The sequence below is a fragment of the Dipodomys spectabilis genome, unplaced genomic scaffold (assembly GCF_019054845.1).
Source record: "Dipodomys spectabilis isolate Male_0828 unplaced genomic scaffold, ASM1905484v1 ptg000060l, whole genome shotgun sequence".
NCBI lineage: Eukaryota > Metazoa > Chordata > Mammalia > Rodentia > Heteromyidae > Dipodomys > Dipodomys spectabilis.
In genome coordinates, this window is record NW_024870737.1 from 833,243 (window position 1) to 856,944 (window position 23,702).

The 23,702-nt window shown below is 48.0% G+C and overlaps 2 protein-coding genes across 2 annotated transcripts; both read right to left on the minus strand.

Annotated features, from left to right (window-relative positions):
* Positions 1 to 359: 359 nt before the first annotated feature.
* Positions 360 to 7,203, minus strand: Cnga2 (cyclic nucleotide gated channel subunit alpha 2). Its single transcript, XM_042680383.1, has 6 exons — positions 7,094 to 7,203; positions 6,802 to 6,894; positions 6,066 to 6,236; positions 4,709 to 4,816; positions 2,335 to 2,441; positions 360 to 1,765 (listed from the first exon to the last, which is right to left on the minus strand). Exons 1-6 carry the CDS (start codon positions 7,201 to 7,203, stop codon positions 360 to 362), a joined length of 1,995 nt encoding a protein of 664 aa, XP_042536317.1.
* Positions 7,204 to 20,297: 13,094 nt separating this feature from the next.
* On the minus strand, positions 20,298 to 23,702 carry Fate1 (fetal and adult testis expressed 1). Its single transcript, XM_042680405.1, has 7 exons — positions 23,597 to 23,702; positions 22,996 to 23,123; positions 22,629 to 22,659; positions 21,504 to 21,583; positions 21,264 to 21,370; positions 20,908 to 20,986; positions 20,298 to 20,482 (listed from the first exon to the last, which is right to left on the minus strand). The coding sequence occupies exons 1-7, from the start codon at positions 23,700 to 23,702 to the stop codon at positions 20,351 to 20,353; spliced, it is 663 nt and encodes a 220-aa protein (XP_042536339.1). The 3' UTR covers positions 20,298 to 20,350.

The following is a 23,702-nucleotide window of genomic DNA, read 5'->3' on the forward strand; positions in this document are numbered from 1 at the left end:
CCAAATACAGAGCGGCTGGGCATGAAGGATCCAGAAGGGCATTGGGGTGCATTGCCCAGGCTTCCAGTCCTTGGCAGACCCCTGCAGAGCAGTTCTGCTGTTCTTTTCCTTTATCCAATGTGAGCAGGCTGGAGCTCCTAAGAAGCCCATTTAACACAGGGGGCGTGTCCATGAACCTGGCTGTTAGCTACACTCAGAGCGGGACTCCTAGACGTTAAGGCCAAAATCTTGAGCTTCTGAAAGGCTCTGAGGAGAATTCAGAGGTATAAGAGGGTAATGCGGATCTATCTGGAGATCTACAACAGCTCTTTCAGCTCTTGGTGTCCAGGCAAGGCCAGAGGGGCCACTGGGCCCAGTGCTTAGGGCTGCTCATCAGCAGCAGGCTCTGGGCTGTTCATGCCGTCTGACAGGTAGTCGTCCTCGTGGTTTTCTTTCATCTTCACCTCCAGAATCGTGATGCGTTGCTTGAGCTTTTGCTGGGCTCCCGTGTACTCAGCCAGCAGGCGCCCAAAGCGAGTGTACAGGGTCTCCATGTTGGTCTCCAACTGCTCCAGCTTCTCCTGCACATCCACCTCCATGGTGGCGGCCACCTCATTCTCATCCAGCAGTCCTTCTTTCATGAGGATCTCCCGACCCCTCTCCTCTAAGACCTTCTTAGCATCCGGGTACTCCGTCACAGCCTCCATGAGATCATCCTTGGACAAGCAGAAGAGATCTGAGTAACCCAGGCTACGGATATTGGCTGTGCGTCGATTCCCCATTTTGCTCCCTTTAATGTTAAGGATACTGATTTCTCCAAAGCAGCTCCCAGCCGACAGCAAGGCATACTGGGTCACACCGTCATCGGCCACGACTGCTAACTTGCCCTCCTTGATGATGTACATCTCCTTGCCAATGTCCCCCTTGCGGCAAATGTAATCTCCAGGGCTAAAGACCTGAGGACGAAGCTTCAGTACGAGCTCCACCAGCAGACCTGCCTCACAATCCTGGAAGATCCGCACTTTCTTCAGTGTGGACAGGTGGACATTGATGGCAATCTCAGCTCTGAGCTTGGCGGGCAGGTTCTTGAGAACTTCCCGCTCATCCACTGATTTCTTATTGGTCCACAGGTAATCAAACCACTTAATGACCTTGGCCTCCATCTCCTTACTGACCTTACGGAAGTGCATGTAGTGTTTGACTGCATCAATCTTGGCCTGGAACTCTGCCCGGGTGGCATTCATGTTGGAGATCATGGAGCCCACATTTCCAACGATGGTAGCGAAGATGAGGACTCCAATCAGGAAGTCAAAGATGACAAAGAGGTATTCCTCATCCTTTACAGGGGGTGGTGTCTCCCCGATGGTAGTGAGGGTCAGTGTGGACCAGTAAAGGCAGTAGATGTATTCCCTTGCCAGGTAGCCATACTCAGGGTCAGTGATGTTGGGATAAACCCAGGTGTCAACCCCAAAGCCAATGGACTTGGAGATGGCATAATAGATGCAAGCATTCCAGTGAATGATGACCAAAATATAGAGGACCAGGTTGCTAATTCGAAAGATGTTGGGGTAGCTGGTGCGAGTCTCAGTGCGGTCAAAAAACTCAAACATGCGGGCAAAGTGTAGCAGGCGGTTGAAGCGCACCTCAGGGCTGTGGATGCCCACGGCAAAATAAATCAGGTCAGTAGGGATGATGGATGCCACATCCAGCTTGAACTGCAATGTGTGGATGTAGTTGTCTCGAAGTTTCTTGGGATCTTTAACCAACAGTCCTTGCTCTAGGAAACCTGATAGAGACACAAGCTAGTATGTCACCTCTGCCTTCAGGCCCATCCTATATAAAATGCTTATCAAGAAATAAACTGCTCATATAGCCCTTCTTCTCAAGGAGGAATAAGGGCTTAATAATAGCCAGTCAGTTTGGATTCCCTTCACAAAGAAGTACTGGCCAGAAAGGCCCTAAGAGACCAACACGGATCTTCACCAGTTTAAGGATGTAAGATCACAACTTTTGGGCTGGGAAGGTGGCTCAGTGGTAGAGTGCTTGCCTTGCATGCCTGAGGCCCTGGGTTCAATTCCTCAGCACCACATAAGCAAAAAGAAAACAAAGCCAGAAGTGGCGCTGTGGCTCAAGTGGTAGAGCGCTAGCCTTGAGCTGAAGAGCTGAGGGACAGTGCCCAGGCCCAGAGTTCAGGCCCCAAGACCGGACCCAAAAAAAAAAGATCACAACTTTTATCAGAGTCCCAGCGGAGAAAGTATGTTCAACATCATGTCCCATAGCTTTAATGAACATCTGAACTAAAAGCTTTGGAATTGGAGCTCATACAGTTGCTTGTACAGCCCAACTTTCACTCACCTGTGCGTAATCGGATGAAGAGGTCGGCAATATAAACCACATCGGAAAAATAGTCCAACACCAGCCACACCACAAAGTAGCTTCTTTGTAGGTCACTGAAGCAGGCTCTGCAGGAGGATAGGACTGGTTTCACCTTCAATGCAAGGCAAGGTTCCCAGAAGCCCTAAGTTGACTACCTACTTATACAACACTCAAGATGACCACAAGGGGCACTGGTGAGCTTTTTTTTGTAGATCATAGGGCTTGAATTCTGGGCCTAGATACTGTCCCTCACCTCTTCAGCTCAAGGTTAACACGCCACCACTTGAGCCACTGCTCCACTTCCTGTTTTCTAAGTAGTTTATTGGAGAAAAGAGTCTCATGGACTTTCATTCCCCGGGCTGGCTTTGAACTGTGATCCTCAGATCTCAGCCTCCTGAGTAGCTAGGATTACAGACGTGAGCCACCGGTGCCCAACTTGGTGAACATATTTAATTTGGTTCCAAGAAGATACTATTGACTAGACTTTTATGCAAACCTTTATCATTATGTAAGAATCACTACACATGCATCACCAGTGACAATTGTTTGTCTGCCTTGACCATTATACTGTTAGATCCAGAAAGGCAGGTACCAAGATACAAGGGCTCTGTGGCCAGTGGCATGAATTGAATGCATGAACAAGGCATTAGAAGAACAGTTGAATACTTTCCATGTTCATCACTTCTATGTACATCCACTGAGAACCAGGCATGCAACTTCAGCCAATCAGGCCATAGTGTGGGTAATAGCTGGGCTTGGGCTAGAAGCAGTGAGAATAAAGGGTGGAAAATGCCAGAGCTTTGTACAAAGATTTAACAGGACTTGCTGAGTGAATAGTTAAGGCCTAGAAAAGATGGTGCTGAGTAAGGCATGGACATCTGGATAGAGATCCTATACATGCCCAACAGAGTGGTCACATTTAGAGTCCCACTCCACCAAGGTACAGTGATATCATGCTTATAATTGCAGATACTCAGGAGACAGAGATCCAGAGGATCGTGGTTTGAGGCCAGCCCAGGCAGTTATTGAGATCCCATCTTAGCCAATAGTTAGATACTATGGCATTTGCCTGCCAGCACAGCTCTGCAGGACAGAGATTGCAGTCCAGACCAACTAGGTCGAAATAAAATGCAAGGTCCTGCTTAAGGTGGCTCAGTGGTAGAGCGCTTGCCTTGCATGCCTGAGGCCCTGGGTTCGATTCCTCAGGACCACATAAGCAGAAAAAAAAAACAATTAAAGGGCTGGGGGCGTTGATCAAGTGATAGGTCATTTGTTATCCTTATGTTTATGTTCAGTCTACCATGTGATCTTCATGTGACCAATATGGAAATCATGCCTCTCTTGTCAATCTACTCTCCCCAGCAGTGAGCACAAAGCCTAGCATCCCATGGGTCAAATCCTTGGTGTCAAAGGACTGGGGTAAGGTTAGAGTAGTGTGGCAAATGCTGTCGGCATGTGGGAAGACCAAGCCTCAGAACACTTGGATGCTATCCTCAGAGCTTCAACTTTTTATTTTTTATTATTTTTGGGGGGGTCCAGTCATATGGCCTGAAATCTGGGCCTGGGCGCTATCCCTCAGCTCTTCAGCTCAAGGCTAGTGCTCTACCACTTGAGCCACAGTGCCACTTCTGGCTTTTTTCTTTTTGCTTATGTGATGCTGAGGAATTGAACCCAGGGCCTCAGGCATGCAAGGCAAACGCTCTACCACTGAGCCACCTTCCCAGCCCAAGCTTCAGAAAACAGGAAGCTACTGACAGGCTTTTGGAGATAAAGTGGCATCACCAAACCCCAGTTTCTACTAGGCACATCAGTTGTAAGAGTGACAGATGTACTAGAAGAGACATGAGTGCGGGGTTGCTGTTGCTTTCCCAGGGGGGCCTTGCTCAGGACAATAAGGATATGCATTTTTAAAAGTAACAACAGAGCCAGGTGCCGGTGGCTCACATCTGTAATCCTAGTTAGGAGGCTGAGCTCTCAGGATCACAGTTCAAAACCAGCCTGAGCAAGAAAGTCCATGAGACTCTTATCTCCAATGAACCCCCAGAAAACCAGAAGTGGTGCTGTGGCTCAAGTGGTAGAGCACTCGCCTTGAGCTGAACAGCTGAGGGACAGTACCCAGGCCCAAAGTTCAAGCCCCACGACTGACAAAAAAAGTAACCACTGCCACCAGGAAATGGACAGACATGAAGGCTTGGTGTATTCAATGATGAGAAAGGTTGGGGTTAACAGGTAAGATAGAAGAGACTTGACGGTCAGAGAAAATAGCAATTGCTTCTGGACTGGTATGGTGTGAATAGCACAACCTGAGCATTGGAATGCTGTGGCCACCCCTTGCACACTCCTCCCTGCTCACCTGGCCACCAGCAGGCACCAGTTGTACAGGACCGGTATAGCGATGACAAGCAGCCAGCGGTAGTACCAGTCTCCAGCTGGATCCAAGACAAACAGCTCAAATTTCTTCCTGAGGACACAGAGGCCAGTCTTAGGGACCAGGTCCCTTAGAGTTTTAGCTTCTAGAACTAAGAGTTCCCCCCCCCCAATAACAAAATACTGATTAAACAGATGTATGTAGTGAGTGGCTTAGGGTTCCATTTTTCATTTACCCACAGTCTGGTACCAGGCATCTGATGGACAAAGGCTACTCTTCTTCCCATTCTGACCACAAAGAGGCCCATTGGGTCCTTTTCCCTCTGGAGGCCCCTTGCATACAGGGCATATGCACAGATGAGCCTCAGAGTTTGGGGAGAGATTACCACAGGATGGTAATGCAAGCTTTGGCCTATTGCCACATCTCTCCTGGGAAGAGAAAGAAACTCCAGGCGAGCGAGCAACATGTGTTTCCTGCCCACTGCACCCTCCCTTTCTGGTCCTTGGCCTCCATCTTCCAAATTGCTTTCCCAGATGTTGAGTCTCACCTTGCCAAGAGCCCTTTCCCTTCACTGGCCAGAGGGAAGGACTGTCAGCTTGGCCAGACAGCTGCAGTCACACATATTCCTCAAAACACAGGCTCTCTCGCTCTGCCTTCTCTGCTCTCCAGCACTCTTCTGCTCAATGACCTGGGTCTCCCCCTCCAGCTCCCTGTATGGATTCTTCAAAAATCCCTTGCCTTGGTCACAGTCCAGCTAGAACAGGCATGCTTCAGCAGCACTTCTTTTTTTCTGGTTTGTCGTGGGGCTTGAACTCTGGGCCTGGGCATTGTCCTTCAGCTCTTCAGCTCAAGGCCAGTGCTCTACCACTTAAGCCACTACAACACTTCCAATTTTTCTGGTGGTTAATTGAAGATAAGAATCTCACAGACTTTCCTGCCCGGCCTGGCTGTGAACCGTGATCCTGAGATCTCAGCCTCCTGAGTAGCTAAGATTACAAGCCTGAGTCACCGGGAGCCAGCTCAATAGCACTTCTTGATTGTACCCTCTCTGATCAGCACTAGATCTGAGGCTGGAGGTAGCACAGCCTTGCCTGAGCCCCCTCCTTGCCCACATTCACTTCATGAGCAGTAAGAGAACCTCTGACAAGTGGAAGCTAAGTTAAGAAAAGCCACTAAAAGCATTCATGGAGATGACAGCATTGACTGCTGTAGCAGCGTTGAAGCCCTTTCTCCACTAAGATGGAGTATAGCATTACTCCTGGCACTGTTATTAGAAGCCCCGCTGAGCCCTCCCATTGCATGTTTGGGAGCCTTTTGAACCCCAGAGGCTGAACAGCTGTACTTAGTGCCCTTTCCATCGCCATCCTTTTCGCCTTTGCCATCTCCCTGCTGGGTTGTCACGGTTTGGAGTTCAGGCCCACGAAAACGCTCGAGAAATGAGTCTGGCCGAGGTTCCTCTTCACGGAAGTTCTTGTTGGCCCACTCTCTGATGACCCCCACTAGACGGACAATCCTAAAAGCCAGAAACAAGGAGCATGAGGCAGACAGAAGAAGCCCCAGAGAGCTCACTGTCCATTGAGGGAGAGGGAAAATGATGAGGGAAATATAGAAATAGGCCTGATCATGGTTTCCTGGGTGCTAAAAGCTGGGCTTGAAGGGAGCAGACAGGGCTTAAATGACCTGAAGTGCATCCTGTGGATGAAGGTATGAGAAGATTTTCTGTGTAAGGTGATATCAGCTATATAAGGTAATTGGGAAGAAGAAATAGGAGATCTTCAGGACAGGAAGCAGGGAGAGATCCTACTAAGGCAAGGCAGACCACAATGAAGGTTGTCTCGTATTTTCTGACTTTCCATGGAGCCTGTGATTCTGTGATGGGTACCTCTGGCCTCTATCCAGGCTCTTCTACAAGGGAAGGGAAATGTCCTTTGGCCACTCTCAGCTTGCCTTATATGTACTCTGTCCAGGGTCTTATAGAAAGGCCTAGAGGGGTTGAGAAGCTCAGAGCCACGGCAATCATCCTGACAGGTCTTATGGACACAAGGGGTACCAGAAGGTCAGTGGCGGGGGGCACTCACCTTCGAAAGCCACCCCTCCCCCTTCGAGGGGTATCCATCTCTGCCAGCCTCTGAAGTTCTGATGAGGTGTCATCGTCAGCTGCAGACTGTGGCCTGCAAAGGAACAGAATTGTACCCAGGATTCTCTGAGCTTGTCTTGTCTTACCTCCTGGGACATGCTTAGAAATCCCATAGTTCATTTAGAGGAGATTCTAGAGCCAATGGTAGCTTATTCTTCGACAATGAAACATAGATGGGAGGAAGTAGCAGTTTGGGGATTATCTCTGAAATTACTTAGCCTGAGTGGACTCACCTGCTGCCTGTCCGGGGGTCATCTTTGCCATTTGCCTTGACGGCAGGAGGTGCATGGTGGTTGTGGTTATTGGCTGGAGAGCTCTTCACACCATTGGTTTTTTCAGTCATCCTCCATGTACAGTCAAGACTCACCTGCCAGACAGATGACCAAAGAAGGTCATAGAAGACCCTAGTACTCATAGAGGGCAGGAGGGCTATTGCTGAGCAGAGTAAGAATAGAATCACTGCTCAGCTGGCTGTGATAGTTCATGTGCACAGTAAAGGAAACGAAACCGTTGTTTCTTTTGTAGTTTAGCATTACTTTCATTGTATATGACATATGAAGATGGCCAGTGCAGTCATTTTTCTTGGCTCTTACATACATACAGTGAAACAATGCCAAGTCCTCCTGCCCCGTACTGCCCCAGAAATACCTGCGGATTCTGAGATTTGCCCCCAACACTAGAGGATTGAGCAGATGGAACAAGATCAATCTAAGAAAGAACATTGCAGAAGAGGAAAACAAAGCTGCATTGCACGGGATCTCTTTTCAGAGTCAGGGAGCGTGGGACAAGAGATGCGCAGAGAGGATGTTCCCTGCTGGCGCTCCTCAGCGTGCTCCTCAGCAGGTGTGCACACAGATGGTCACCGTGCCCTTACATTTTCCAGGCCTATTCCTGCTGACTCACAGAGTCACAGTACCAAAGCTGTTCCTGGAGTCCAAGCCATCTCCCCTTCCCCCTGTGCTGCAAGCTTGTTCCAGCTCCTCAAAGCCGTCACCATGGCAATAGCAGTCACGTCAAGCAGCCTCAGTGATACTCTCCTGGTGCTCTCAGCGGGAGAGTGGCATCAGGATGTTAATGAGGGCACCTGAGGGAAAAGTACCAGCATTTACAAGTCACCGCTTTGTCCCTAGAGGGACCAGAGCATGGAGACAGAAAGTTCCAGGCAAGACAAACAAAGCCAAGGCCACTCACACTGATCAGAGTTTCAGAGTTGGCCTCCTAAAAACATAGTGCTGAGCTGGGTGCTGATGTGGCTCATGCCTGTAATCTTAGCTACTCTGGAGACTGAGAGCTTACAATTGCAGTTTGAAGCCAGCCCGGGCAGAAAAGTCCGTGAGACTCTTATTTCCAATAAATTATTCACAAAAAGCCACAAGTGGTGCTGTGGCTCAAGTGGTAGAGCACTAACCTTAAACAAAAAGAAGCTCAGGGACAGGGCTCAGGAGTTCAGTTCAAATCCCAGGACTGATACAAAGAAAAGATAGTGTTGAAGTCCAAGTTTACAAAGCAAAAGAAGCTGAGACTCACGATCCAGCCAGCTCTGTATGATGTGATTCATTCCAACCCTCCCTTGGCCTTGGCCCCCAAAACTAGTTCCTCCCTCAGATCCCTACACCCTCTTCACCAGGAGCAAGCCCTCCTCTGAAACTGGCTTCACCTCATGGTGGCTGTCCACTCTTACATATTCGCCTTCATCAAAGATTTCCCCTGTGGGCTACTTGTTAGGGAACGAGCGCAAGCAGACAGCTATCCCTTGTCTCACCCAGTCCTAAACCACAGTCCTACCAGTGGTTCTCATGGGCATGCTCTTTCCAAGAAATTTCTACTCTCAGGTTTTAGTTATAATTTTCACATCAAGGGGATAAGAACTCATACTAGTAGTCTCTCCCCAGCTCCCTGCCCATGTTTCCCCCACACACACCCACCTGCCAGATATTTCTACTGGATATTTCCTTTGAGATAGCCCAGACCCTCAAAGACAACATGTTTAAAACTGAGTTTGACATAAAATTTGTCAAATGGGCTTCGGTTCCAATTTCCCTACTTCACAAAGAACCTTATCCCCTTCCCTAGTCACTCAAGTCAGAAATCTGAATGGCAATCATAACTCTTTGCTTCCTTGATTACATTCAAACAGGCCCTTTCCCAGGCTGACTTTCCTCAACAAAGTGTCAAGCGTCTGTCCATGTATGCTCTGTCCTAAAGGCAGAGGCCTGGTCTGCGGCTTTCATCACAGCCTTCTAAGCTTGCTGCAGCATACTCCAGCTGAGCTGCCATTTCCTGGGACCTGCACTAGAGGGGACTCATGGATGTCATCATGGGCAGAGTCACAAGTAACAGATAGCACAAAATGCTGAGTAAGTGCAGGAATAATGAAAGAAGCATTCCCAAGGAAGGGAGAGCTTCAGGAAGGGAACAGTTTATTAAGATCAGGCCCTCCCCGGTCCTAAGGCAGGAAGATAAAGTTGCCTAGAGAACCCCATAATCACAACTTCTGATATGGGAGCTGATACAAGCCATGGGATAGAACAATGAAGACTTCAGTGCTCATCTCATCAACACAGCGTCACGGGGTACTGGTAAAAGATGATACATTTCACAGGGCTCAGGATCAGCAGTGGGAGATGAGAGGCGTGAGCTAGAACACGTGGCTATCTCTGTGCGATTGGCCAGGAACTGATAGAGATAATGCTGGGAAGTGAAGGAGTCTGTGGGCATCAGTTACATTCTGTGTGGCTATTGCTATAATTTTTACATCAAGGGGATAATAAAGTAAGTCTAAAGATTTTTGACAAGGGACTTAGTAGAAAAGGAAAGTATTTGTGCTAATAATCACCTGCACTGGAGGCTAGAGCCCATGACTTGCCGAGAGCATGTGGAGTGATTCCTGAGGAACGGGCTAGAGGAAGGGGGATGGAGGACATTTTCTGTGGAGGTGGGGATCCAGTGAGGTGCAGGGGAAGTGCGAGGTCCCAGGTTGCGGTAGGTGCACACTTGGCAGGAGATCAGAAGATTTCTTTTTTTGTCAGTTGTGGGGCCTGAGCTCTGGGCCTGGGCACTGTCCCTCAGCTCTTCAACTAAAGGCTAGCGCTCTACCACTTGATCCATGATACCACTTTCAGCATTTTCTGCTTCTGTGGTGCTGAGGAATCGAACCCAGGGCATCATGCATGCAAGGCAAACACTCTACCACTGAGCTACCTTCTCAGCCCCGAGATCAGAAAATTTTTAATAGCTACTTCAGGGATGCATAAGTCAAACCAATAGAGTGAGGTCAAAACCAGACATGACAAGCAAGACAACAAGTCATACAGAGATGGTCAGAGAGCCTAGATGGAGAATGATATATTCAAGGAAGGTGGCTCTCAAGCATAAATTAAAACATGACAATTCCATAAAAAGCTCATCTTCAGTCATGATATCCTTGGCTGTGTGTTCAAGGGACTTATTGGGCAAGCACTGAGTTATTAATCTGATTAGGACTTTACACAAACAAAAGCCTTGCCCAATGAGTCCTTTGAACCTGAGTTGGAAGTATATGTTAACACTTAAGAGAGAAGGGCCCTGTTAAACATACAGCCAAAACTCCAAGTTACATTTTACATCTCACGCAAATGTCAGTGCTGCTCAGAGTTCTGTTCCATGCACAATTCCAAGCCAACCACCTGTTGAGGACCAGGTCATTGGAAATAGGCTAAAGACAGGATTCTGGCAGGGTCTCTGATGTCAGACTTGCTCCGAGATAGAATAAGAGACCACCAAGACTGTCATGTTTCTTGACACTTCTCACTTCCTGTTCCATTTGCTTTCTCACCCTGTCCTTGAAACAATGGCTTCTACTCTTCATTCTCTTCCTCCCTCACTGGCCACTCCCTCTCAGTGTTCTGTGAAGAAGCCTTCTCCTCTTTCCAACGAAAAATTGCAGGGTCCTGAACTCATTGCTTGAATTGCTCACTTGTGTTCTCTCTTCTCCATTTTATCCCCAGTGTCATCCCTTAAAACACATCCAGATGCTGATGACTTGCAAACTTATATTGGACTCCACTTTACCTTGGAATAACCATTTGCATTGTGATTAGGAACCACAGAATTAGTTTGTGTAAAACTGAGTTCTTGATCTTCCCCTGTTTGTCCCACACTCATCTGCTTGTCACATGTAAAGAGTATCTGTATCCAATCAGTTGTCACTGTCTACATCATGACCAACTTAACCAAGCTACCAACTAGTCTCAGTGTCTGGCAGATGGTAAACCCTGAATAAATGTATTATGGTGATGTCTGTGTATGGATCCTGAGTTCTTCCTTCTCTTTCCACTTTCATCACTCACCTTAAGCCCCTACTCTATCGAGTGATATTAAGGGAACAGACAACATGTTTTCTCTTGATTAAGATGAAGTAACTAATTAAATACATCCTCCAGAATGAAGTAATCAAAATTTGACAAAAAGTTTATGAAATAACAATTTTCACAACTTTCAATATTACATAACAATCGGTGGCAATTCCTTAGGAAACTGGAGATAAGTAAAGTGAGCCTCATGACTATTCCTGATTTGTCCTTTCTGCAATGAAAAACATACTATCGATGATCCTCAGCATGTATGGAAAATTAGTTCCAGAAACCCCTGTGGGCACCACAATTGACTAGTTAGTGCTCGAGTTTTTTAGATCAAAGGATTTTCTGTGAAAACATCATATTTGTATGTAACCTATCTAGGTCTTCCCATGCTCTTTAACTCATCTCTCAATAACTTATGATAGCTAGTATTATGCAAATGCTTTATTAAGGCTGTAATATATAATCATTTGGGGGATTAAAAATAAGAACAAGTCTGTACAGGTTAAGTACACGCACTATTTTTTCAATCTTTTTAATGCATGTTTTGTTGAATGTGCAGATGCAGTGGCCACTGGTATGGACCGTTCCCTGTTGAAGGCGGAGGAAGTCATTTGGTGCGTCAGCTTCCCACTGCTGTGTGTTTTTACTGGTAATTTCATATGGCCCACAAATGATATTGTAAATATCCCAATGTCCCTTGGCAGAAAAAAGCTTCCCCACCTCTGGATGAGGTTAATGGAACATCAGATAATGTACAAGACATTAGTGAACTTACAGACAAGCCAGTGAGACTATCCAAAAGGAAACATACAGAGAGAAAAAGAATCCGAAAACAAGAGTAAGCATCAAGGAACTGTGGAACTACTTTAATGGGTCCATCCAACTGTAATCTAAGTTCCTGCAGGAATGGGACTAGAAGAAATAATGACCTTTTTTAAAAAATGGAAGAAAACTACAAATGCAGAGACACATCTATGAGAGCTAAACAGGAGCTGATGTGCATGCGTGAGGACATGTGCGCATGCACACACATGAAGCATACACCAGGGCACATTATGAAATTATCAAAATTCACTGATAATGGGGAGAATCTTAAAGACACATTATACAGTGAGAGACCAAAGAATGGCAGCACATGTCCAGTCCCAGTTCTCTCTAGTTTACCTTAAAAAAGCTGAAGCTCACCTTGTCCTAAGTCATACTAAACTTGTTACCATCTGGGTCCTTTGATAGATATAACTGCTCAGGACTTCATGCCCTTATGGACTTCAGGATGGCTTGGCACTCAAACTTCTCCCTCAAGAGTATGCCCAGTGTCGTCAGGGGACTTGGTAGTCCTGAAGCCGTGGGTACAGAGAGGAACTCTGGTAGGCCTTTTGGAGAGCTCATGGGGCCCTGTACATGGCCAGATGCCCCCACTTTCTATACAATGCAGTCCATTAGGACTTCAACTACAATGCTCGGGAAGTAGTCTCTTCTACACTTGACAACTTAGAGAAGCAGACTCCATGTCTTAGGTAGAAATGAGCACCCACTTCTGGTCATTTCAATGGAAAAGGCCCTAGTCAAGGGTACTAGAGATACTAACGATACGAAGCGGATGATATTCATGTCATGGATGTAAGAGCATTAGGACAGCAAGGCAGGGAAGCATAGAGGTAGGCTAGCAGGCAGAAAGCCATAAGGGGGTTCAAGAAAAAGAAATAGTCATTCCTGGACAGGGAGTTAAAACCTGCCTAATAATTCAGGGGCAAGTTCTCATTTATGAAGCACTTATCTTGTGCTAAATACTTCACATAAATCAAGTTACTTAATCCCCATGACAACTTGGTGAGTCTACCTCTTTAAGATACCTCCACAGTATAGCTCTAAAAGCACACTCAACCACAGGACCAACTTGCAAGGCACATAAAATAGAACTAATGAATCAGGGTCATGACTTCAACGTGCATAGCCAGGCTCTTGAGACTGACTTTGGAGTGTGGAACTGAAGCTGTTTATGATTCCTTATGCCCCAGGCCTATCATGCACAGTTAGGAGGTGGGAATTAGAAACGCAAGAGGTAGGTGAGGGAGGAGGAGGACTGTCTGTCACTCACTGGGCACGCTGAGAGCCACGGATGAGGAGAAGTCTGTGGCTTTCATCAGCTGCTCTGCAGCCGGGCTCAAGACTAGCCCCTCCATGAAAGTGGCACTTGAGAGCTCTTTGTAGGATGGATGTAGCCACCGGCCAAACACACAGGCTTTGCTCAATAGGCCTGGGAAGCCAATCCAATTGCTCCCTACTTTGACAATGCATGGATATTATGATGTCAGAAACTTGACATTCTTGGACTGATTTTGCCAAAGAATAGTTCATTTCTTTAAAGGAAAAGATGAGCCTGTAGGATCAGACATGCACACTCACCACGGGGGGGGGGGGGGGGGAGGGGGAGAGTGGATGGATGTCAGCAAGAACAGGCCAGACCCCAACAATTAGAATTCAGGCTCCTAAACTTTCTTGTCCTTAATGAACTCCACACCTGCAGGTCTCCATAGGCCTTCTCGGTCTCTTGGAAACAAGCCACTGACATCCTGAACTCCACAAATCCCCAACTGACATGGTGCTCTTCCCCTGAGCCTAAGCTCCTATCTCCTCAGTGTCTCATCTCCAGAAAAGCACCTCTTTCTTTACATTCTTTCGAAGCAGAAACCTGATACCCTCCAACCCAGCCCCCAAAGGCCTCCAAATCTCCTTGGTTCCACTGCCAAACTCTCTGTAGTACGTCTTCCACACCTCGGGCCTGCACCATCTTCACAGCCACCTGTGATTCCACTCTCTTCTACTTTCAAATCTCCAACTTTTCCTTTGGTCCATGTTTCCTCCCTCCAGTCTATGTTCAGTCTCATGTTGTCACTCCTACTTTCAGAGCCAAGGTCAGAAAACCTCACCCTAGAAGGAAGCTTTATAGAGGCAGGGTCTTGTCTGTTTTGTTAGGCATTGATCCTCCCCTTCCCCTCCCTGCTCCATCCCAGAACCTAGTCAAGCGACATACCTGATATATATATATATATATAGTAAGTGAATACATGAATAAATGAATGAATAGATGAATGGATGGATGAATAAATAAATGAACCCGTGAACTTGCTGTGCACAGTTCAAACTCCACAACTGCACATTTGGTTTAATGGTTACTTTCCCCCCTCCCGTTGTATTTCTAACATAGATTTATCTTCCACCAGTGAACTAAAGGTTTATTTTCTTTTTGCCTAACACAGTTGGGGTTCAACCTGAAGTTTGTATCTATGCTTCATCGAGCTCTCTATCCGTTTTTCTGGAGAAACAGATCTGCTGACAGGTGGCAGGTAGGGGTACCTGGAGGCAACCCAGCTGTGGAAGAGGGTTCAGAGTCCTCCTCATTGACTAGAAGTGTAGAGATGAGGTTGTCACCTCCTATGAATGGCTGCAGACTAAAAGGGTTGAGGCCTGCAAAAACTAGACTCCAACTGGAAGCCTAAACATAGCAGGATGCTAGGTTTGTAGTAGCCTTGAGAGTCTATTCCTGCTCCAGGCCTGCTACTTGATTCCAGAATCTTCCCTCAATCAGACGCTCCAAGGACCTCACTGCAAATGAATTTATCTAAATGGCAGAGAGGCCAACTCCCATATCTGAGGATCCTGATCCTCCAAGATGTCCGGAGGATATGAGAGTGGAACTCAAAATGTAAAAATCAAAACGTGCAATCAGAGCAGGGTTTCTGATCGAAGCAGCTCCTTTGATGTACAGAGCCCTCAAGTATCAAATAGCCCTGTGCCAGTGTTCAGCGTTGGGCAGGCAGTGAGGACAGAGCAGGCAAGGCCCACAGGTTCCCTACTCTCTCCTAGAGCCATGTATAGCCAAGCAGTCCTTAAAGCCCTCTGTGCCAAGCTACCTTCCCTACCACCTTCCTAGAAGAGAACAGTGTCTTACATATGTGCAGACAAACCTAGTGTTGCATTACTGCATGAGTAGAGCCCCCAGGAATTCATTTGACTTCTTTGGTGGGAGGCAAATTCCCTAACACAGCCATTTTCTCAGCCCCCTGTGCAGGCCATACACACAACAGTCCATGGCAATCTTGGGTCTAGGGCCTGCGCACTTGAGTGAGCTCCAGCCCCATAGAGGCCACCAGCCAGTAACCATAGGAAGATGTCACCCAGCATCCACCCTTTTCCTCACCGCTCAGATGGCTTCAGAGGCAGGGAGTCCTGTGCTCAACATCTGTCGGTCCGTCCACACAGCCTCCAGTCAGAGAAAAGCCCTTGGGGGCTCATGAGCACCAAAGCCAGCAGAGACTTTCTGGTTCTCCTGTCCCCTAGCTGGTGGAATCCTTGCGTCCCCAACAAGCAGCTGGCAGCCTCCCAGTCACAGAACTGTCCCACCGTGCCTGATGTTAGCAAAGGAAGCCAGCAGAGGCCCACAGGAGCTCATGCCCACAGCTAAGATGAAGTGTTGACCCTGGCCCAGGATGCCACCTGACCACTGGAGAAGCCCTTCAGCCCAGGGGCCCTGCACACCCCAGGCTGTTTGCAGGTGAACACTGGATACTAGGTTGTCTGGCTGCAGGAGCTGCTTGTCTTCCAGGACCTAGGAGCTAGCCCCTCCCAACTCCCCCAGGGACTCTCCCTTTCATGGAGCTTGTTCAGGGCTTTGTATCTAGAGACTGAAAGCTGCCAACTCTCAGCTACCTTGCAGTTGTCTTAAGGTGTTGACACAGTACCAGCCAGTCCACCTGACTGAAGGCCCAGCCAGAGAGACCTCTAGGAGAGAAAAGACAAGTGTAGGCTCAGGCTAGTCTCAAGGAGTTCACCCTTTCTATCCAAATCCCCTCAGACTTTGTCTCTAAGAGGGATGGGAGCTGGAAAGGGAAAGGAGTTAAGAGCCCCAGAGTAGTAGCAGAGCCTTTTTCTTGTTTGGGACGTTGAGATTTCAGGCTGCTCTGAAAGGCACCAGGGCCCCTTCCTGCAACTTCATAGTCCTGTCCTCACAGGCTCACTTTCCTATATCCGTCTTCTTCCTCCTGCTACAAAGCCAAATTGAAACAGAAGTGGAACACTGACTATCAGCTTTTGCTGGGAATCTACATGGAACAACAGAGTTTAGAGAGGGGCCCACCAAACCAGCCTTGGGGACTTCCTCTCTGGAGGACTGGGGCTCCGCTAAGAATAATTCTTTTTCAATGTAGTGGGTATGGCACCGCAGAGGTGCACCGTAGAAAGAGGAGTTGGATGGGAAAAAGACATGTCCTAAAGATCAAGTAGCTCTAACCACAGCCAGAACAGCTCTCTAGGGAATCTGGTCAGAGGAGAGGTCTCCCACCTTCCTTCTATTGGATACCAATGATGCAGAATAAATGGAGTCTGCCCTCCAGAAGCTACTGCTCCAGTCAAGGTCTGACTAGACACCCCTCTACTACCAGCCTAGATTGTCCCTTCCCCAAATCCAAGTGTACATGGGACATACTGCTTCTCCATGGGGCACTTCATGGCTGCTTGACAGAAGGTCTGGGCTCAGCAAAGAGTATTTGAGACAGCTGAAGACAACTTGGAAGAGAGACAAATACTCCAAGTGTTCACAGCCTGAGGGACAAGCAGAGGTGTCAGTCTACCTGTTGACATCCCCTTCCTGCAATAGTGCCCCTATTCCATTCAAAAGCACTACACAGGGGCCCAAGGATGGTCTTCTAGCTTGCCGTGCAGTCCAGCAATGGCAGCTCTAGATGCTGTTCCTCTCAGGAGGTGTCTGAGGCATCTTTGCAGGAACAGGAGCCAGTCAGTGGTCATCCTGCAAGGCAAGGGACAGACAGAGCCACAACCCAGCCAAGAGCTGCATCTGAGCTCACCTTGCTCAGGCACTATTTCTCCAGAGGGGCCACCAAGCTGTTTGTTTGCAACTAAGCTAAATTGCTCCCAAGAGACACCTTTGTTTCACAACATATTTTCAACTCAACTTTTCCTGCAAACATGTCCATGTCTGCGCACGCACACGTACACACTGGCCCTAAAGGGTAGACTTGGCCAGGCGTGGCTGTAGCCCTTTCTTCCCTGAAGTTTCTCTAACGATGCCAATTAGAGCTAAAGAGACGGGCCTCCTTAACAGAATCCTGTCTTGACATTTACCTTCTAGGCCCTGTTCCTTCCTTGTCTTGCTCTCCATGGCACAAAGGCAGTGCAAGCTTTGTTCTGGGGACAGGAAGTGCTATATGCTGCCTGCGTCTAAATGGGTGGGCTGCTTCATGTCTCTGCTTCTCTGAGCACTCTTCTGCTCTTTCCTGTGGCTGGGGAAAGCACCAAGGTGGCCTGTAAGGAGGCCTTGTTTGCAACCCTGCAATCATTCCTGATCAGAGGGCAGAGGAACATTCTAGGCTTTTCTAGGCACTCTTAACTGTTGGCAAGAAGGGCTTGTCATCCGTCTCTCTATTCTGCTCAGTGGTGTTTCCTGGCACTGTGTAATTCCACTGTATTGGGACTGGAGAGAGAATCTGCCAAGTTTCTCTTCATTAGGTGTCCTTGTCCCCACCTTTAATTGGGCCAAAGTCCAGGAGCCATATGTACAGGGTCCCATGGGGCTGACAGGGGGTTCTGAATCCCCATCTCAGAATCTTTGTAAATCCCAGTGTCAGAAATAGAAGAATTCCCTTAGCCACTGAGAACCCAGGAGAGGTGATGGGTACTAGCAGTGCAGGCCCCAGAGTTATAAGGTGAGAAGACAGAGAAGCCACATTTGGAGAAGTCAAATTTTGGAGTGTTCATTAAAAGGCCAGTGACTACATGGTAGGCTCCTATCTCAAACACCAGCAGCCAGCAAATACACTTAACATTGCTAGAAAACTGAGCCATGAAGGCCAGAGAGGAAAGAAAGAACAAAAACAATACCAACAAACGAATTCAGCTGCAATGGAAAGCTGAAGTGGGATGCCATGGTGACCAGAGAACAGCCAGGAGCCAGGAGACACAACTCAAACACGGAGACACGTAGCATGGCCCGATGGGCCTGAGCTGGTCCAAGCCTAAATAGGGTTAGGTCAGGGGGCAGAGTCATAAGAATGTCCCAGTCTCAGGCACTGGACTGACAGGTTTAGTAACCTATCAGCCAGTGCCCGCCCCTGCTTCCAGGGATTCAGGCATACCCATCACCTGTTGGGTGGGGGCTTAACCTTCCCCCACTGTTAGAGTAAATTACACTCAGCCAAAATACCATGTGGACATCCATGTGGGAAGAACAAAGGAAAGGTTTATTGCCAGTAAGGAAACTGGCAAGACCCCATCTCACCAGGTGAGAGGAAGTGAGAAGAAGTGCTATTGTCTCAGGTGACCTTTTATAACCTCCAGGATGTGGGGGATCTTGCTGCCTTATATGGTTATAGCTATCCCAACAGGTTGCTCTCTCTGGGAAAGGGGGTAGGGATTGATCATTTGCTGCCTTTACTACATGGGCCTAGTGTTGCCTAGGGAAAGAGCATGTTAAGCCATGAGGGAGGAGGCTTCTGGGCTAACACCCACCATGAAGACAAGATGCCAGATCTTCCCATTCACCACATGGCCAAGATGGCGTGGGCCAGACCTGAATTCCCTATTTCACTTGTACTTAAGCTTCTTCCTTTCTCAATTGCCCCCTCACCTGCTCTTTTCCTCCCCTCTTCTCTTTCTTCCTTTTCTTTTCTTTCTTTCTTCCTTTTCTTTCTTTCTTTTCTTCTTTTTTTTTTTTTTTTTGGTAGTCATGGGCTTGAACTCTGGGCCTGGGCACTGTCCCTCAGGTCTTCAGTTCAAGGCCAGTGCTCTACCACTTGAGCCACAGGGCCACTTGTGGCTTTTCTGGTGGTTTAGTGGAGATAAGAGTCTCACAGACTTTCCTGCCTGGGCTGGCTTTGAACCGCAATCCTCACATCTCAGCCTCCTCAGTAGGTAGAATTACAAGTGTGAGCTACCAGCACCCAGCTCTCCCCTCTTTTCTTCCCTCTCCCTCTCTCTCTTTGGTTCACTCTCTGGCTTGGTGTCTGTGTCCCTCGTCCCTGTCTTTCTCGTTTCCCCTATTCTCTCTCTTTTCTCCTGTCCTCCTGGTCTACTCATGGTTTCACTCATTTTATATCTACTGATATACTCTGACATCTTTGTAGGCAGATTTGGGGATCTAAGAAAGACCCACTTAGCCACAAAGCCAATGGAAAAAATCCCAAGTCTGCACCCACAGCCAACTGTGCATTGATCCCTTGATCATGGGAAAGTGAGCAGGTCTTTTCCTGGAACTGCAGCAGCCTGGTACACATACCCTGCGGATGACATGCTTGGTGCGGCTGTGTGCCCTAGGGATAGATGATTCAGCTTTCAGAGCTGTAGAAGAATCTCATCCTCTCTCGGAGAATCTGTAGGACACTGGCCACTCCCTATGTTAGGAGTAAAGAAAACCCATCCTTGGCCCAGCCCTGCCCCTGTCTTTTCCCAAACCTCAGGGCCACATTTCCCCTCTCCGGAACTCAATTTCCTCTTGGGCTAATGAGCTGTTTTCTGGTCCCTTCCAGATTTCCTCTGATTGTGTCCCTGCACCAGCTGGACTGGTCATCGACACCAAGTGACAGGGAGGACTTTGTGAGTTCCAGGGGACAGGGAGCAGATGGCAGCAGCTCAGTCCCCAAAGTCTAAAGGCTTTTGATGAGATGGACTGTTCCTCATCAAACCTGACCACCATGGTCACAAGTGAGTCTTACATGAGAATCTCACGCACCAGGTTTTGATGCTGCATTAAAATTTTATTACGTTCTTTGCGCAGAGCGGGGTGAGCCACGTGGAATGAATCAGGGAAGGAAGAAACAGCCACCACCGCCCACCGAAGATGGAACAGCAGGTGTATTGGGGTCACAGAGGTATGGCTCAGTGAGGCTTGAGCTGGTATTATTGTAGGGAATGGTGTTACTTTGTCTCCCGCCTCTGTGACACACACCAGAGGTCCTCCACTCTGGCAGCAGCAATGACGTCACCTGACCCAGGCAGGTGGTGTGACTAGAGCTGAAATATGGCCCCAGTGTTGTCTGAAAGCTGCTGGAAGGAGAACAGGCAAGGGTGGCCCAAAGAGAAAAGGAAAAACGGGAAGAGGGCGAAAGCTCTTAGCGGGGTTACACTGGCTGTGGAGCATTACTGGCGCATCCACAGCCACAGGTTGACAATGCAGGCAGACAGCAGCAGAGTGAAGAGCAAAGTCTCCTTGTAGCGCCAGGTGGCATCCTGGTCCTCCAGGACGCGCAGACGCGCAGTGATCACCTGCATCTGGGGAGAGAGCAAAAGTAGGGCTAGTATGAAGTGAAAACAGTAAAGAGCTTGGTTGTCCTTCAGTGAACCCAAGTACCCTGGGGAGGGGAAGGACCTGACTTTATACTCCTACTCCTCAGTGTTTCTTCCTATGCTTAATTTGTACCCCAAGCACCCCACTCGCAAATCTCTTAGTACTGATCTTGAGACACATTGTTCCGCTTTTGTCTTCTCTGATTCCTTTCCAGTATGTTAGAGATGAGCGGGCCTTGAGAGCGATCATCAGCATAGGGTGTGGGAAGCAGTGAAGGCAGGCTAATTTTACCTTGAGTGCTATGGAATAAGATTATACAGCTGTGGTTTCGTTGCTGTCAACACACCCACCCTAAGGCATTATGATACTGCCTCTACTTGATAAGGGTCCATGACCAGCAGCTGCTCACCTGTCGTCTCATGATTTCCATCTCCAGTCCATTGAGCTCTTCCAGGCCTATCTCTGCCACCAAATCTGCCCCTGGGTTGCTGGTGGGAAAACAGAGAGCTAGGCTGCTGCTGGCCCCATGTAGGACCAGTGGCAAGGAGATAAAGCAGGGGACTTCTTGCATAGGGACTGTTTTGCCTCCAAACCTTCCCTTCTGGGATAATGATGGCTTTTGGTCTGGACACTGTATTTGGAGGACTCAAGTGGCCAGAAAGCAACAGAACTCCAACATCCCAAACACACTCCTTCCAGGCCAGACTACTGACCTTGCCACGTCCATGCCCAATCAGCCAGGGCCCAAAGTGCTCCAGCTCTTACCGATCATACTTGTATCTCATGTTTGGGGCATTGCCAGTATTCTCCTGGGCATGGGTTTCACCATGGCCTTGGTCTCTTTGCATCCTGGGCAGCTGTGAGTGATGTCCCTATAAAAAAGAAAGGTCCCTCCAAGTCACCTGCTCAGCTCCACCTAAGCAGCTTCCCCACACTTTGATGGGCAGACCTTTTGGTATGTGCTCCTCCATAATCAAGGACTAGAAGAGTCAGCACGACACCCACCCTCTGCCTCTCAGGTGCTCTGGCTGTTTCAGATTGTGGTGAGGAAGGAACAGTAACAGGGTCCCTGTCTCCTGCCACAACTATCACAGATCAATACCACCTGGACTCTGAGCAACCAACTGAATCATAATATAAAAGCCATTTAACAGGAGGTATTGGCGCCTGACCTTCACTCTGGCTTCTGCGAAACCACCTACTTTTTCAGGTCAGGCCCATGGCATTCATTTTCAGAGAGAATCTTGCAGGCCAAAGGCACCAGGTACTTTTACTTATTTTTTTCTTTTTTATCGTGAAAATACTGTTACAAAGAGGAGTTACAATTACATGGGCAAGATAATGAGTACATTTCTTATCAAGCATTGTAGCCTCCTCCTTTGTTTCCCCTTCCCATCCCTTCCCATCCTCCCCTCGCCCCCCCCCACTCCTCCCCCACCACCACCAAAGTTGTAAAGTTCGTTTTCAACATAACGACTTGTACATCTTATGCACCAGGTACTTTTAAAGAATAAGGTGGCAACAAGGAGTCAAACATAACATGCGAGTGCCAGAATTTCCTGGCTCTGGGTTTCTGGCTATTATTTCACGTAATTTTACCACTTCGCAGGGATAATGCCATCCTCTAAGCCCTGATCAATATCAAGTGATCAAATCCAGGCCATCACAATGTACATCAGGTGTTATCATCTCAGTTTGAAAGATGAAGAAACTGAGACGCAGAGAAGTTAAGCAGTGGGCTCAGAGCCATACTTGGAGCATTGTGCACCAGAGGTTGTCCTGTGAACCATTAGTCCACATGCTCTCACAGTTTCCCCTGAAGTCCCCACTAAGTGACAGTCATAGCAGCATTTCTCACTCTACCTTCCTGGCAGCCACACACTTATCCCAAGCCAAAAGAATCAAAACCAAATTGATAAGAAAGCTGGGGTGTTCATGCCACCAAATAAAACTCACTTCCTCCTGGCACTCAGGGGTTCCTATATGCCCTCGTGTTCCTTGCCCATCACCCTGCTGAAGCAGAGCCTACTATTTGGCAGGCCTGTCACAGATATACATGTGCACAAGTCTAGAGTTCCTCTTCTATTGCTTTCATTCTTACTTACCCAGGAACAGACATCCAGGGCTCACCTGTCACCTGAAAAGGGCCTGAAGCCTTCCTCTGTTCTTAAGCAACAATATGAACATGAAAGTTATTGCTGTCAAAGGATTTCTTAGGAACCTGGCCACTAGGCTCTGTGAGTGTCATTAATACCAAGTGTCTCATACAATTCCTACACTAGCCCCTTGATTTTCCTGTAGATTGGAATCAAAAGTATGGAAAACATTTTTGAGAGATTGGAAGAGAAGATTACAGTGACCAATGCCTCCCAACAACCAACTTCTGGCCTCTTTGACTCTCATAGTCAGGCCGTAGCTCCGACAGGCAGTAGCTGCTCCCTGCCTCCCCTTCCCTACCCCCAGGCCATCTGCCACATAGCAAGGACCCGAACCTTACCGTTTTCTTGGCCCGAGGGGTAGTCATAGTCCAAGCTGGCTGGGTTCCAGCAGAAGTAGTAACCTTTGATTCCAACTTCTGTCTCCGTTGAGAAACACCTGGAGACCAGGGTCCACGCTCTATCATTTCTACAGAGAACAACACAGATACCCCCAAAACATCCCATCAATTGTGACAGTACACAGTGGCAGCTTAGATGAGAGGGAGACCGGAGCCTCTTTCCTCTTGGACTACAAACTGTTTTTTATTGTGAAAATACTGTACAGAGGGGTTACAATTACATGGCAATATAATGAGTGAATTTCTTAGCAAGCATTGTAGCCTCCTCCTTTGTTTCCCCTTCCCATCCCTTCCCATCCTCCCCCCCCCCAAATCCTCCCTGCCCCCCCCACTATAAACTTTTTACATCCATTTCCCCCCTTTTCTCCCTCTCGTTGTACTCTTATCTCCAGTGCATATATTTGAGACCACATGTGTGTAACCAAATACAAGTTGTCTAGACACACAGGCATATTCTACAATGTATGGATGCAATCCATAACGGTAGTTCAAAGGCCAACATAAGTGGCTAGAGCCTTGGGGCATTTTACTGACTCCTTACCTGTGATCGCCATGTGCTCTTGGCTTTGGGAATGGTTTCCCGGCACCGAGTCCTCATCCAGGGACATTTCTAACTCTTCCTTGACGTTGGCAGGGTTTCCTGCCAT